At 37.1% G+C, this 16,640-nt stretch overlaps 2 protein-coding genes across 2 annotated transcripts in view; both read left to right on the top strand.

Annotated features, from left to right (window-relative positions):
* Positions 1–768: 768 nt before the first annotated feature.
* On the top strand, positions 769–7,341 carry pofut2 (protein O-fucosyltransferase 2). The gene is made up of 9 exons (XM_067516975.1): positions 769–969; positions 1,471–1,724; positions 1,989–2,133; positions 2,789–2,899; positions 3,260–3,326; positions 3,490–3,615; positions 4,244–4,424; positions 4,739–4,862; positions 5,622–7,341. The coding sequence occupies exons 1-9, from the start codon at positions 806–808 to the stop codon at positions 5,773–5,775; spliced, it is 1,326 nt and encodes a 441-aa protein (XP_067373076.1). The 5' UTR covers positions 769–805; the 3' UTR covers positions 5,776–7,341.
* A 752-nt stretch (positions 7,342–8,093) lies between these two features.
* The window catches only part of abca12 (ATP-binding cassette, sub-family A (ABC1), member 12), a 57,336-nt gene continuing 48,789 nt past the window's right edge, over positions 8,094–16,640 (top strand). The window contains exons 1-13 of the mRNA XM_067515214.1: positions 8,094–8,368; positions 8,779–8,844; positions 9,032–9,125; positions 10,739–10,877; positions 12,132–12,259; positions 12,682–12,755; positions 13,368–13,538; positions 13,640–13,830; positions 14,154–14,272; positions 14,492–14,592; positions 15,337–15,480; positions 15,830–15,996; positions 16,487–16,620. Coding sequence (XP_067371315.1) covers positions 8,779–8,844; positions 9,032–9,125; positions 10,739–10,877; positions 12,132–12,259; positions 12,682–12,755; positions 13,368–13,538; positions 13,640–13,830; positions 14,154–14,272; positions 14,492–14,592; positions 15,337–15,480; positions 15,830–15,996; positions 16,487–16,620 — 1,528 coding nt within the window. The 5' untranslated portion in view covers positions 8,094–8,368. The remainder of the gene's footprint in view (positions 8,369–8,778; positions 8,845–9,031; positions 9,126–10,738; positions 10,878–12,131; positions 12,260–12,681; positions 12,756–13,367; positions 13,539–13,639; positions 13,831–14,153; positions 14,273–14,491; positions 14,593–15,336; positions 15,481–15,829; positions 15,997–16,486; positions 16,621–16,640) is intronic.

The following is a 16,640-nucleotide window of genomic DNA, read 5'->3' on the forward strand; positions in this document are numbered from 1 at the left end:
AACACAAACCGTACTTGTTCAGTTGATGTACAGAGGTTAAGCTTCAGACATCCGAAAGAAAAAGAGTAGCATTACATATCCTAAAGCTTTCAGAGAATTTAACAATAATTTTTCTTTCTGAATGATCCCCGCTCTGCAGCCCAGCAAAAAACTCTAACATAATAGCCTACCAGTGTTTTTGTGTTTTGTTTTCGGCTTATCCCGTGAGTTCAGGGTCGCCACAGCGGATCATTGTACGCATGTTGATTTGGCACAGTTTTTACACCGGATGCCTTTCCTGACGCAACCCTACCCAGTTTCTACCGGGTTTGGACCGACACCACTGCACAGCTGGGGAGGGGAATGGGCTGTTGGGGATTCTGTGTCTTGCCCAGAGACTCTTAGAGCCGGGACCGGGGATCGAACCATAATTAAAAATTTAAAAAGGAATAGCATTAAAATAAATATAATTTGTGAATATAAATTTTAATTGTGTTGAACACAACACCAACTACTCATATTAGTATCAACTAACTTTTTATAGTTAGAGAGAGAGAAACCCATCAAACAAGTCTTTATTGTCTTAAAAATGGATTTAAGAACCTATTTCATAACTTTCAATTCTAATGCAAAATAAATTTAAATTTATGAATTAATTTTATAATGAAGCAGGCAGCGGAAGCAGATACATTGCAGTAATATGTACAGACAGAAAAAGTAAAAAAAAAAAAAAACTAAATGTTGCGTTGGATGCGTCGTACTTTGGTTGCTCGGCAACAGTACAGACGCTTTTTACTCTTCCGGACGTGCGTGGCGTAAAGGAAATATGGCGTACAGAGTCGTGCATGTACCAGCTACATTCATTGCTTTTGTTGTTTTGTTTTTGTCTTTTTTTGTCGCATTTGCGGAATGTGAAACGGCGAACGGTGAAAATGTGTTCAGTGCGAGTCAAACGTCTACTTTACAAATCGCTACCGCCAAAGATTTACGGTGAATTCATTGACATGCTAAATTATTGTTAGCGTTAGCTAGCCATGCTAACGCAAAATTGCACTTATTGTAGTCTTTAACTGTGGCAACGGTGTTTGTTTGTCAAGAAACGACAGCTTCAGGTTACACTCAGGTTGTTCTTTCAAGATTGAATTTCTGTTTGCGAAACATTACCGCTTGTGGGTTCTTGCTCACTTTTGAAGAGACCGAGGAGGCTCTATTCTGAAAGTTGTCAATGTAATATTTTTTGCTTTTAAGAACCACACTACCACTGTGAGTTTTGAAACTTAAATTACGATAAAGACGTCAAACTGCTCTTTTTCAGCTTTTGCTAAAGAGACAGGTTTTATACTTGATTTAGTAATGGGTCAGGGTTCCTTTGGTGTATTGAGAAGACAGCTAGCCTTTGCTCTTAGTTCATTTACCAAGGGGCAGCTGTTGCTTCTGTCCATCAAGAACTTTTTCAAATCTTAAGCTGTGGTGTTCTCTCTCTCATATCAGGTACCTTTTGTATGATGTGAACCCCCCAGAGGGTTTTAACTTGCGGAGAGATGTGTATATCCGCATGGCCTCCCTTGTCAAAACTCTGAGGACGAACGGGGATGACTGGGTCCTTGTGCTTCCACCATGGGGTCGCCTATATCACTGGCAAAGCCCCAACATCCACCAGATTCGCATTCCATGGGGAGAGTTCTTCAGTCTCACCAGCTTGCAGGCCAATGTGCCCGTAATTGAGTATGAGGAATTCATTGCTGGTGAGATTTTAACTTCCATGACCCAGAAAGGGGTAAAAGTTTCTCAAAATGTTTGGATTTATCTGACACGTAAAGTACATTATTTGTGTTTTATAAACCCACTGAATTGTTTTTAAGTTTATGTATGTTCTAATTTTTTATTCTAATTTATTCATATTTATTTTATTTAACCCAGTGACCACTTTTAAAATGACAAAAAAAGAGTGTATGTTAAAGCTAAAAACATTTAATCAGTGTGTGTTATTTATGCTTTTTTTGGTCTAGAGAATGGAGGCCCATTCATAGATCAGGTTCTAGTACTGCAAAACTACGCAGAGGGATGGACTGATGGTAAATGGGAGGAAAAGGTTGATGAGCGGCCATGCATTGAGAAGTTGATGTACTCCAAAGACAAGCAGGGCTACTATAGGTAACAGTCACTCCAATTTGCAAAGCCACAATTGTCTTTTAAAGCAAATATAAAAAGATAATTTTGTGTGTAGAGGTCAGTATGCTGAATTAGGTATACAGCATATTGTTTGACCAGAGACCAAGTCTTCATCCTATTTCACGTTAGAAGTCTATTTTGAAAATTGTTACCAATAGTTGCCATGTTTTTTTTTTCCACATGGGAATATTCTGGATTCAACATTTATTGAGAGTAAACCTGGTTGGCTAATACATCTATGGTTAATTTCTGTTGGGTGCTGATGTAGCACAACTAACCTTTTTTATATATTTAAGAATTTAGCCAAGACTTTTTAAAAATGTCCTAAGCATAGTACACATTGCTTCAATAGATTTTAATAGAGGAACTGTGTAGAGTTTTCTTCAAGTAAATCGTTTCTTAGCTCAAATAGAAGACGTGTTTTTTGTTAAGACTTCTGTTCTAAGTTGTTTCTGCAAAAAAGAGATTCATTAAACTTTAATGAGCTGTAAATATAGTTGAATAACTCAGTAGGCCTTCTTTAGACAGTGATGGATCACGTTCATATTTATTCTCTATCGACAATATCTACCCTTGCACATCACTTTCCTCTCCATTCATCATCTGCAGACACATTTATCTTGTTTGTGTTTTCAAGGGGCTGGTTTTGGGGCTATGAACAAACCAGAGCTCGAAATGTGACATGTATATCAGCCCAAGGCCATGCCTCCATTATGGCCCCAGTTCTTCAGAAAAACATCACAGTCACGTGAGTCTACAGAGCAACATGTTGACATAATATATAGTGCACATATTTTTTTTAACACACAGACACGGTGTCACCTGCCGGCACCTTGGTTATCAAACCATCCCTTTTTTAACTAGTGTTTTATTCAATGTGCTACACAATTCCACACATAAAACAACACTTACAATTTAATTGTATTGGCTAATATGGCTATTTTGAAAATATTTTTAGATTTAAGTGGCTTTTAATAAGGCTAAGAAAGAAAAGAATCTCAAACAAAGAAACAGACAAATCTTTGAGTTACCATTATCAAGTGTGCTAAAACTCAGTTTGTTCTCTTAGATCTTGATGAAATTTACAGGAATAAACTTGTGTTTCCAGATCTGTAATGCTTGACAGAGCAGAGACACTTCTCCATGATCACTATGCTGGGAAGGATTATTGGGATGTAAGTCTGTGAATAGCTAACATCATACGTATTATAAATGTTAGTGTCAGTTGTTTGTTTTAATATTAGGCTTTCTGTTTGCTTAGCAATAATCATGTTTTAAGCCTCAAGTTTAAAGCATGTGATTTTTGTCTGTAAATGTGGGAAAATTGTTTCTTTCTAGACCCGCCGCAGCATGGTTTTTGCCAAGCACCTGCGACTAATAGGGGATAACTTCAGAACAAAATATCTGAACTCTACAGATGACAGAGACCATACAATATACAATGAGGACTGGACTCGCATGAAAGTGAGTCACTGGTATCTGATTGTGGAATTATTCACATATCCAAACTAGATCATCACTGGATACACATCGTTGAAATACTATATGCCTCTTATATTGGAGCCATATTTGTGATTTTGTGCAGGATCTGTTTTTGCTGCTATGTGATAGACCTGTTGCTATGTAACATATCCTTTATGCAGAACACTAATTTAAACATATTATATTTTTTAATGTTGTTTTATATTTTATTAGTTCACTGTTTCTGGAGCCACTGAAACAAAACTGACAATAAATACAGTCAAAGTCTAATTATGTAGTTGTGGTGATGTAGATTATTCAGTAGTGCCCATGTGTTTCCATTTTGGTACTGTATTATATGGAGCGGCTCAGTGACCACTGGTCAGGTGGTGGTTGTACTGAGCAGCTTGCAGGTGTAAAAGTGTGTAACTGGGTGAATATGATCAGGGTATTCCTGCAAAAGAGAGGTGACTGGGTAAAACTTTCCTGAATGCAGTAAATGAATCTCAAAATAATAATTCCCACTTGTCAGCGAATGTACCTGCTGCTTATTGTTCCAATTTTTAGACTGACATTGAAGTCCCTTCATTCTGAAAACTAAATTTCAACAGTTGATTTATTTCCTCCTCAGGCTAAGCTGGGCTCAGCTAAAGGTGGTCCATATCTGGGAGTTCACATGCGCAGGAAGGACTTCATCTGGGGTCACAGAGAGGATGTACCAAGCCTTAAAGGCGCAGTTAAAAAAATGCGCAGCTTGATGAAGAAACACAAACTTGATAAAGTTTTTGTTGCAACTGATGCAGATGAAGAAGGTAATGATATGCCAACCCACTGAGACACTGTTTTTGCGTTTTCATCACCCAAGGGCATGTATAAATATACTGTAATTCATAGCACTGCCATCAGTGCTATGAATTACAGTACATTTGTAGATGCATTAGTGTTGGATTACACTGCTCTTTCTAAATATATTTAGCGATTGATAGTAAAAAAACAAACCAAAAAAAAAAACATTTACTGGCCTAAACTGTTTCAACCAATTTACATAATAAGGTCTGTAGTTCTGACAATTGTCAATACATATGAAATGCTTCTGTAATCCTGTGCAATTCATGTACTGTTGTAGAGCTGAAGGAGCTCAAAAAGTTGTTGCCAGATATGGTGCGGTTTGAACCATCCACGGAGGACCTGGAGCTCCTTAAAGATGGAGGCGTGGCTATCATTGACCAGTGGATATGTGCTCATGCAAGGTAAATTAGTTTTTAAGGTTTTGTCAGATAATTAGTCAGATAAGTAGATGATATTGTCGGCTATGCTAATGAAGTGTTTGTTAATTTGATTACCACTGCTATTTTTAGTAGCAGCTTTTCTTGCTTTTCTTTTCTTGCACAACAGGGTGTATACTAACCCGAGCCTGAAGGGATTTGCTGATACCCAAATGTCACTGTCAGGTTTTGATAAAAATGTAAAAATTAGCTCCAGGTTTAGCTGGGGTTTGTTCAGGCTCAAGCCATATTGTCATCTCTTAAACAGTTTGGCCATTTAAAAATATGACTACACTAAAAATCAAATAGAAAGCATGCACACTCAAACTGCCGGGTTTAATAGTCAGGGGAGACTGACGTTTCGACACATCGATCTTCCTCAGATTTATACTCCAATTTATACTCCAGACCAAATGCTTACAAGCGTAGACTGAACTGAGGAGCATGCTAAACACCAGCTAATCTTCAGAGTGTTAGCGTGTTGGCAGTAGCATTTAGCCCCACTAAGCTGCTGTCGACTCTTGGTGTTTTGCAATGATGTTTTGATAGGCTGCGTAGGATGTAAAAAATGTTGTTGCATTGTTTTTACTTAGGTACCTGCCCATGGAATATATTTCACATGAAAAACAAGAATGGTGGCTGGACATGCTACTTAGCAACGTGACTCATGCTCATATAACTTTCCATGGTTCATGCAAGTATGTTGCATCATATGTATTTACTGATTGATTAATTCATTTACAGATTCTTCATAGGAACATCGGTTTCCACTTTCTCTTTCCGAATCCACGAAGAGAGGGAGATCCTGGGTTTTGACCCCAAAACAACCTACAATCGTTTCTGTGGGGACGCTGAGAAAGAATGCGAACAACCAACACACTGGAAAATTGTTTACTGACGTTACCTCTGACTTTCCTGACACACACAAGTGCCAAAAAGCAGTGTTAAAAGCAACATTTATTTATATGGACTAGGAATATACTTAAGGAGTTTTGTTTCGGGTGTATTTTCATGATTTCTTAGTTGTGCAATCAGGTTTGGATTGATGACTGAACCTTATGCTCAAAAGGCCTAGACCTTGCTGCCAAACATGTATTACTGTGATACTCAACAGTTAAATCTGCGTATGTTTTTTAGGTTGTATGTTAAATGTGAATTTGTTGAAACAGCCGGGCATGTAAATTATTAATTTTTATTACTAACACCAGCACAGTTAGTGAGGAAACAATGTTGTATGGAAGTATTATGAATTCCAGTATTGACAGTAAACTGTATGGCTAAATTCTGTTCAGTGCTGATGTAGCACAATTAACTAAATTAATTGAGCTTAACTCAGCTCAATTATTTGTTATACTTTTAAGAATTTAGCTTAGGCTCCCCCCCCCTTTAATTATAAAGCAACATTTAAAATACCATGCGGATAGTACACACTGCTTCAAGACTTTTAGTAGAAAAAACCTGGGAAGTTAATTAATTTTTCTTAGATTAAAGTGCGAAAACTTTATAATTATCAGCTCATAATCTGTTGAAAAGAGAAACATTTCCTGTCAGCTACCTCCAAATTCAGCGTTTGTTTGGAGTAACTTTGTTACCCTGTTTCATTTGTTTATACACAACTAGTATTTTATTTTATTTTTTTGAGATTGCAGTACAGTATTAGAGATTTTTAAAGAAGTAGGATCTGTAACTGCACATGCACAAAACGTTCTTACTGCCTTTTCAATTCACAGACCATATGTTTACAGTATTAATTAATACAGTACTAATGATGCTACAAGTGAAAAGAATTGAAATGACAAAAGGGAGCCACTGTGTCTATGTAGATATCAATCTGCGATCTTACAACACCCCCTTGTTCCATTTCTGAAAATGCACACATTTTGATTAATGATTTCCTAATGATTATGTTTATTTAAGTGGGATTTTATGCTGTATATATGTTTTAAGGAGTGCCCACTCCATCACCAACACTTTTACAGACACATACTTGACATTCACATTTTTAACCAGATTAAAAAAACAGATTACGTTTTTAAAAAGTTGTGAAATATGTGATGCTTGTAAGATGGAGTCTTGGCTGAGTCTAATTCTTTTATCTTTTGAAACTTTGGCACACAGGATGATTTTCAGAGCCATTTCCTTAATTCAGTGCTTTTCTCAGTATCAGTCCCGTAAACGTGACACAATGACTCAATAGCAGTGGATATATTCATGATATCTAGATGCAAAAACCAGTATGACGGCATTGGTGGAATGCCTTTTAATCTTTCTCTCTAAACAATACGATAAGTATCACATGAAGCCTACTGTATGTGGTTTTTGACCCAACCCTGTGGCATCTTGCCCATTTTGCTCTTTTTATTGTGTTAATAGAACCGATCTACTGTACAATTACAGGCATTTAAAGGATTCCAGACGTGTTTGTGAAAGCTCATGCATTGAAATAAAAAATTCTGTAATTATGGTCTGAAATTGTTTTTCCAGAGTTTATTTTTATGCATTCACACAGTATAAATTGAGATACAAGTTTTCAGCTCCGGCCACAGCAGTCTGATATCACAAAAAAAGATTGTTTTCTCAGTCTCTTGCAAACTTAATGTTTTGCCTATAGTGCTTTTGTGTTAGGTGTAAGACGTGAGAGTATTATTTTAAAATAGTGTTCTTTATTCGTTTAAAAACTGATTGTTACACCCTGTTTCCCTTCTTGTTTTTCTTCGTCTGTGCCCTTGCAACATACTCATAAGGTGCGAAGCGTCTAGAGAATCCATTGCATTGTTTTTATTATTTCCCTGTGGAGACCTCTACTTGAACAACACCTTACAGCCTTGTGTGACTTAATACATGATGTTATCCTATCACCTGTTTTTTAACCTGAAATCTTAATCGCAGATTTATCTCCAGCTCCATTCATTGTTTTAGCCAAGTTATCAAGAAAATCACCCTGATATACTATAGCTGTATTTTTTAAACATAAATAAAAGCCACCAAAGTGTTTTAGAAGAATACATTTTCAAAAGTGTAAACTTGGGTGGTAAAGGATCCCATAACATAACACTAAAAGTGTTAAGGAATAAGTATAACTTACCTAAAATGTACCTAATGAGGCTTCCTTTTCTTTTACTTCATAACCTGTGTACCTGTCCTTGGCTTCCCACACGCTACACGCCCCTTTGCCCGCATTTACAGTCTCACACAGGTGGAGCTGCCCACATTAGCAGGAGACTAGGGACAGCTGAAGGTGCCTGTTGACTCTCCGTTTTGCAGTTACTGCGACATCTTTGCAGAGGACGGTTTCAGATTTATTTGATATTTTTAAACTTTCAGGTTATTTTTTATTTGTATTCTGCTGAGCGTGAATGTACACTTTTACAGCCACAGACGACTGATGGAGAGAGCTAGGATCCACCTAGCGACATGTCTTTCATAACAGAGCTGCGAGCTGTAGTCAGATAACAAATCTTTTGACCGGTGTAGAGGACAAACGTAGACAGGTAGGTCCGGTGGTCTGATACAACATGATTTACGTAGTGGGGCTGACGCTACTCATGGTTAAACTTTCAGTGACTTTCACCATATAATCCTCTGTCAGTCAAACTCCTGCTGTAGCTCATCATGTGCCACAATTAGTGTCGATGACAGCGAGTGAGACTAATTGCGATTAATCACTGATCCATCAGGTGGTTTTAATGTTGTGGCAGACAGAGGTCATTTCGTCACTGAGGGCTGTGATGCTCTGTGTGGGCTGACACCTGCCAATAATGGCCAGCATTTGAATTTACTGACCTCTGTCGATAACAACAATCAACTGTATGTTTAGGTTTCTATTCCTCTGATAACAATATGTCAGTGAACTGGTTGTTTTTAATTTAATGGGTCACTTTCTGTGTTGCCTCATCTACAGATGGCCTTCTTCCGACAGCTGCGGCTTCTTCTCTGGAAGAATGGACTGGCAGCCATCAGACAACCAGTGAGTGACTTTCACACCACAGACCAGTATTTGTTTTTGTGTTTGTATATTTGTACTTTATTTAACTAAGCAAAATAAAAGACAAAGTTGTAGGGTATATGATATATTACATATTAAATTGCTTATATACAGATACAGGTAGCTATATTTTTTAAATTTTAATTATTTTATTTACCTTGTGTTGCAGGTATGGTCCCTGACTCTGCTGGTCTGGCCTCTCATCATCTTTATCATCATTGCTGTGACCCGCCACCAGTTTCCCCCAATAGTGAAAGACGCATGTAAGTGTAAAGCTGCATAATAGTGCATTTTAGTAATATTAAATTATATATTCATCATAAAATCACAAATCCTTTCCATACTGAGGCTAGCTACTTGCAAAAGGTAAGGTGTGTTGCTGTAAATCTAAAATCCAAGGAAACCACAAGCAACCGCTTATAAGCTGTCCTTTTATTAGGACACGTTTACCACAAACAAAGGTAAAGCAAGAAACAAAAGAGGAAGAGCCAGTTTTGCCTCAACACAATGCTGGCCACTTAGGTTTGTATAGCATCTTAAGGGTAGCACCTTGGCACTTGGAAGAATTCCCATGTCACCATCAGAATAAACAAACGTTAATTTCAACTCAAACACTGATAGTTCCTCAGATTAAAGTCTATCCCTGCATAGTTTTATCCTTTGTCTGTTCTCCATTGTTCTGTTTAAACCCAGCACATTTTTAAAATGTGCAATAGGTGCAGATAAAGGTGCTTAGAGTTAAATAGAGGGAGGAGCAGAACTGGAAACCTGTTGGTTTGAAAAAACACTCTTACAGGCTTAACTTTGAGTTATTGTCAGATACCAGTAAATTCACTTCTCAACATCAGTAAAAATATATAAATAGGACGACAATACTGTACATTTTTTTTTGTTTGTTTTTTGTTTTTTTACTAATTATTCACCTCACTTTTTTTCACTACTTTTTGATGAATCTGGTTCAAGGGATGCTAAGACTTGTGTAATTTAATAACCCTTGTGTAACCTCATAGAAACTGCTCTGTGAGTCTGAACAATAGGACCTTCCCTCCCCTGTTATCTGCTTTTTGGTGAGTTGTCTGTAGATCCAGTGGAAAGGAGCACAGCTTTCGACCACACCTAAAACAGGCTACAAAACCTTTTTCAGTGTACGGGTATTAGCGGTGTGCCGAAAAACACTTTTGTGATGATGATAAAATTAAGCAGTTTTGTGTTAAGTAACATGATCCTACATGAATAAGGTGGTAGATACAGTTTCCCTTCAGCAACGTGTGTGTGATGAGAACAGATGGAGGTAAAACAGGGGGACCCTGTGGGATCACTGTGACATACCCATTTTTTCTCCAGAGTAGTGTTATATCTCATTAATGAAATACTTTACCTAAAAATTTTAACCCTAATCAACTATATATTGAATATAATCTCCCCCAGCCATCATCGCAAGCTTGGTCGTTCAGTCTCGTTACAGTGCCGTGACTGCCTGTTCTTCTTCTCTGCACATTTGTCTTCTTTGGAATTCAATTAATAGCTGTGATTGTTTAAATTGTTCTGTAACCTCTCCTAACCTGTTATGGGCTCTGCAGTCCTGCCGGGTAAGCAGATTCTAGGTTACTTGTTGGCCCACATGTATGTACTAAAGATGGTGAAGATGCCTTTAGCTTTAGCTAAAATATGCAACGTATTGCTGCCAGAGCTCAGACTTAAGATAGTACTCATTCATTGCATTTGATTAAAATTTGACTGTAATTGCATGTGTTTGATCTACAGTTTTTTATATAGTTGCACAGCTACTTATAGTCAAACTTTTTTTCCTTTAAAATGTTATATTCATGTGTTGTGAATCCTCACCACAGTAATCACATTGTCATGTCTCCTCCAGGTTATGTGAGTCCCCGAAACCTACCCAGCGCAGGGTTTTTCCCTTTCCTGCAGACCCTGATGTGCAACACAGACAGTACGTGTAGTAATGTGTCAAAACTGGTGGACCCAACTGAATCGAAGTCTTCTCAGAGTAAAAGGTATTCCTGTTCATCAAAATAGCCTTTGTACGCTTTTACACATGTGGAATTTAATTTCTTTCAGTATTATTGCATCAGTAGTGTCTTGTGAAACATCTACCTCTTAGATAAAATGTTTGCTTTTTTGTATTGGCCTAATGTCCACTTAATTAAAAAAACATTGCATTTAAGTTAGGCAGAAAACCCTTGAGCCACCAGGAGGGACTCTCCTCAGAGCTGAAGCATCACATAACATGATGAGTCAGTGTGTGAATGAAAACAACAGTTGTTCCGCAGGGGAAGGGAAGTCTCCCTAAACCTAAGCACCTACAGTTTTATGAGTTTTATGACTTCAACCATTTTTAAGTCATGAAGTGGGACAAAATCCATCTTTAAATATAGTTTCTTTCTCTTTTGTTACTAGTTAAAAGTTGAAAATCATAGTTGTCCTTTTTAAAAAAACTGTGCTAGCTTTGAAACGACTCATTTCCAATAAATGAAAGTTACGAAACTTTTATGACACGCACACACACACACACACACACACACACACACACACACACACACACACACACACACACACACACACACACACACGCACACCTTTAATATTGGCAACCTGTCTACTTTGTTGTAATTTGTGTCATAGCAACATGAGTTTTTTTCAAAACCTTTGTTACCTGTACTTTTATGTCCAATCAGAGGAAGGTAGCTAATAGAAAAACCTGTTTGTCTAACCTTTAACATGCTGATGGAAGAGTTTGTTTAAATCTCCTGCCCACTTCATTTTTGTCAAGCTTTTGTTAGCAGTCTATGGGTTTTTGCAAATCAAAGCCTCCTCCCCCTTTCTATTGGCTTCACCTGGTTTTCTCTTTACTCTGTGTGTTTGTTTTCATTGGTCTTACTGTACAAAATGAGTGGTGTTCTTTGAGTGTCCTGTCTTCATTGTAGATCTTTTTTATCTATAATTGTAGTAAATAGCAATTAAAGCATTTTGGCATTTTGGCAACTTACTGCTGTAGCACACACACAAATGCTCACATGCAACGTTGGCTATATACCTTTTTCAAACTGATGACATGTTCAAATTATACTATTCACTATATTCTATTACATTGGTACCTATTGAACTGAAATGAGCCAGTTTCCCTGAAACATGTTGGTTTTTCATAAAGAAGTATTTAACACCTTATCACTCAGGATGGATTGACTTCTTTTGTTTAAATCACATACATTGGGTCTTTTGGTCTTAAGCCTTTTGACTCTGTGTGACAGGTCGAGTCCCCAGGAGAATTCCCTGCTGGCAGACCTGATAAAAGGCAGAGATTTCTTCAACTTTTCCTTTGCCAGTGACTCCAGCGTTGACCCTGATCAACTGACGGTGTTCTTGAAAAACGTTTACAGTATGTTATCACCTTCACAGAGCTTTTTTTTTGTATTGTATTTGAGCTGACTGAGTTTAAGCTACAATGTTTTTATTCCAGTAGATTAAACATTAGAAAGCAAGTATAAAATGTAATAAATTATGAAGTGGTTAGTTTGACATTTTGGACATTATGAACATTTTTGCTGAGAGTTTGATAAGAAAATTTCAATCTGGAGCCAAGAGACAAATAGGTTAGCTAATAGATTTAGGTGGATTTTGTTGTCTTTTTACTTATTCTTTGAAAAACATTTCCTAAAAAAATTCAACTATTACGCTATGAACAACGATATATGGATTCTTTTGTCGCCAAAATCTGGGTTTGTGTTTCTCATAAATTATGAGGTGAATTTGATATTGGGTATTACCGTGACACCAACAATGTGTTCTTTGTGTTTTAAGGTTCACCTTTTCAAGAAAGGCTTAATAATGTCTCTCTTGGGAGTCCCAGTACAACTTTACTTCAGGAAGATCAGGTGCGTATTGTTAAACTACTGTATAATAGGTGAAGAAATGCTGAGAGTAAGGAAGAACCTGTTTTTTTAATCTTGTATCGCAGTAATAAACCCTTGTTTGGTTTTATGTATGGGTCATTGTTAAAAGTATATGAACCCTTTTTGTCTGATGTAAAAGGCTGTAGAAAGGCCTCAAAGGTTTACGTAGAACAAAAATGTCTCTTTATTCTTATTTCTCATGGGTGATATTATTGTATAGGACATTTATTGTCAGCTGCGACTATACTGACTTCATAATAATATTATAAATATATTTAAACTAAATAAATATTTCAAAGTCTTATACAATAAAGGTATAATATTTATTATTAACCATTTGTTAAAGTTAACATGTTAATGTAATATTCCTTAATACCAGTTTCCTTAATAACAATAAATAATTATATGGTAGATTATGAATCTAAATACGCTTGGTTCTTCTAATAATACAATATTAGAATTGTAATCATCATTCAAACATGAAACATTGTATACATTAATATTTTGCAATAAATACAGTATACTTTCTGTAAAATTCACTTACTGAATATAGTTATAATACGCTTAATCCATATATTTTATGTTCATTTCCAGGCGGCTTTGAACGATATGCTGCAGTCAGTGAACCTGGTGAAGAGGGCTGTATGCACCTTGACTCTGCCCATAATAAATGCTACCTCACCCAACCATCTCAGCTACGCTGTGGTCACTTTCTGCCACTCTAACAACACTGTGTTTGAAACTTCGCTCCTCACACTCAACCAGGTGTGTGTGTGCGTTTGTGTGTGTGTGTACACACCAACTCATGCTCTTACAATTTTTTAATTGACTCCAATGTCAAATGTTTGTTTGTGCTCGGTTGTCAGATCCTGACGGAGCTGATGTTGACAAAACCACATGAGATCATGATGGCAGCTGGGAAAACTTTGTTGATGTTTGAACAACTTCAAAATCAGACCTCGCTGTGGGAAAGCCTTCTCACAATTCCCCAGCTCTTCTCTTCCAGTTCTGACCAAGTGTTGAACAGCACGAAGGCACTTCTCACAGACCTACAGGGGTAATGTACTTTTATTGATAGAGCATGAACCCCCACGCTCTAAAGAGCGTTTCAGATTTTTTTTTTCTATAAATATGGTGCTAATTATGTAGACCTGAGATTACATAAAATATCTCTTAGGCCTATTCAGTGTAGAAATACTATATTACCATTGGGTTTAAACACTCAAAGTAATAATTTTTGCACAGAATATCCCTGACCTAAGAGTTTAGAGCGGCACCAAGGCAGTACACGTGTTTAATCATTGTTAGTTCTGCCGAGTGTTTTCTGGGGATTCTATATTGTTCTGATCATTACCTATTTTGCCCTTGTTCTCCCTCTAGCGTTATGCATGTCATCCAGAGCGATTTCCCTGCAGCTAATACCTTACTTTCCAACGTACATCCACTGCTTGTTGGAGCCATCAACACGATTCAATATGTTCAAAATTGGCCCGGCAAAGGTATAGACCATTATTCGTTTTTGTTTTCTTTTTCTTTTTAGATATGATGGTAAATGCTAATTACTTTTGGTTCCTTTAAATTCTGAGCCATGTTGAAGGCAAGAGATCCTGTTTTATGACAACTACAATGCCAACAAGACTAACCCTGTATATAAAAACACTGATAAAATGTTGTCAGTCAAGATTCTGTGCTAATACATATGGATTGTTTCTGTTTAGATGTGTCTATCCCCCTCGGAGAGATTGTCACATTACAGAATGACTCACTAAGTGATACAATGAAATGGGTTTTGCAAGAGGTACAGATACCACTGGACAAGGTATGTGTAATTATATGTCCACAGACTGTGTATTTTAAAAACAAACGATGCGGCATATGTTACTTTACTACGGGAAGGTGACAAGCAATATAGTGGTACCCATCTGAATTACTGTACATGTCTTTTCCTATCTATGTTTTACCCCCAGTGGAAATCCTTGTAGTTTTTCATGACCTATCATAAATTTGAAGATTAAGATCATAATGACAGCAGCTCTGTCTCCCATGTTGCCAAACTGGTTCCATTCAAATCTACTCTCAAGCAAAGAGAAAGTATAGAAGCATGTATTGTTAATTTAATCCTTAAAACACATTAATGATAAAAACACCATTGTCACTTTGTAATTTGAAGGCTTATGGGCTGGAACATTTCTCAGCCACCAACTAGATGAGAATTTGGAAAGTTACTGGTCATGACTGAGAAATGGAATTAAATATTTTTTTATGGTTTATATGAATCAGATTTAACATAAGCTATGGAGGTGCTTTTTGGTGGGTTTTTTTTTTTTAAATAATTTGACAGAGTCTGGTTTCCCCCATTTTAGTCTGTAATTAAGAGACACGTGAGGATGGTGGTGAAAAGAGAACAAACTCTATTTTCTAAAACATAATTTGAAGCAATACTCTTTTAGTACTGCTTTAGTGTTTTGCATGATAGTTATTGTATTTCCTTAATGAGGCACTACTTTAATATGAGTTTCAGCACAGTTCTATTATAAATACTGTAACCTCTTCTCTGTCTTAGGCCATCGGCCTGACACTGGACAAGAACATCGTACATTCCTACTTGTGTAACAACAGCAACTCGTTTCTGCTAACAGCAGCATGTAGCACAGGCACTGTAGAGATGCTTCTGGGTTGGATCAGCCCTGAAAAGGTGGCAAAGCAGGTAGGCTATGAAGATCTTTTATTATTACAGAGACAGTCACAGATGTCAGAAAAAACCCACATATGCGTAGGTGGATGGCATTTTTAAATGTAGTTTTGTTTTTGTTTCTAAATTACATTCCAGTTGCATCTCTACGAGTAATTAGATTAGGAATGAATTAATTTATTAGTCTGTAGCCACAAAAAAGGCGTTGCCCATAGTAGCAATCAACTGTAGCTTTTGGGTCACATCTTTGGAACAGAAAGCTAAGGGATAACCATTTGTTCCATTGTTTGTTTTTAATTGGGATGCATTTGTCTTATTTAAATTTTGTAACTATTCATCTCTTTTTGAATCATTTCATTTTTAGACTCTCCTGGCATGGAGCAAGAATGTTGCTTCCCATGATTTGTCCTTCATCAAAGGGATCGTGAATAGTTTCCCAGGAGCTTCATCCCCAGGAGAACAGACAGGTTCCCAAAATGCAAGGAGACGGCGTAGTGTAGACGTACAACCACAAAGCATTGAAGAGGAGCTGTAAGTGCAATATGATATCTTGTCTACATATTTTATACGTAGCAATGAGATTGTATATATACTCTATACATATGTATATTGGCAAATAGCTGAAAAGCAAATCTCTTAGAAGCTAATAACCAAATATCTAATTAAGCATCTGCCAAAGTTGGTCAAAGAAAATGCATTTTGTTGTATTATTTTAGTGTTCAAAGTGGGGGTGGACAGGGGTCAGCATGGGCATTCTAGTCTGTCTGCATCTATGAAGCTGTGATGCACTGTGTTCTGACACCTTGTTAGTCATGGTCAGCCCACAGTCATTGACAAGCAAGTTTTTTCATGCTGACTTCCTGTGCATAACAACAAAAATAAAATAACCACGTGGTATTAATGTTGTGGCTGATTGGTTGGAACACAAATCAGTAGAATATATCACCCCGATGTCTTGTGTTCACAGCAATATGAACAACTTGTATGTTAATTTGAGTCTCCTGGACTTATGCTTTGACAGATTTCTGGCTGTTGGTGAAGTAGTAATGGAGATTATAGAAATTGTCCCTGGGGTAAATCTATTCTTCCAGAACATCCTCAGAACTGGCTTCCAGACAATGAAATCAACGTCACTGGCCCTCAGCACTACAATGGGTAAGTCTTTTGTTTTAAAA

Source organism: Channa argus, chromosome 9, assembly GCF_033026475.1.
Source record: "Channa argus isolate prfri chromosome 9, Channa argus male v1.0, whole genome shotgun sequence".
Taxonomy (NCBI): Eukaryota; Metazoa; Chordata; class Actinopteri; order Anabantiformes; family Channidae; genus Channa; species Channa argus.

Bases quoted from the DNA above. Each gene is read 5' to 3' on its own strand.
- pofut2 (XM_067516975.1), top strand. From the start codon at position 806: ATGGCGTACAGAGTCGTGCATGTACCAGCTACATTCATTGCTTTTGTT. The intron at 1,725-1,988 runs GTGAGATTTTAA...TTTTTGGTCTAG, and splicing joins GTATGAGGAATTCATTGCTG to AGAATGGAGGCCCATTCATA. The intron at 3,327-3,489 runs GTAAGTCTGTGA...GTTTCTTTCTAG, and splicing joins CTGGGAAGGATTATTGGGAT to ACCCGCCGCAGCATGGTTTT.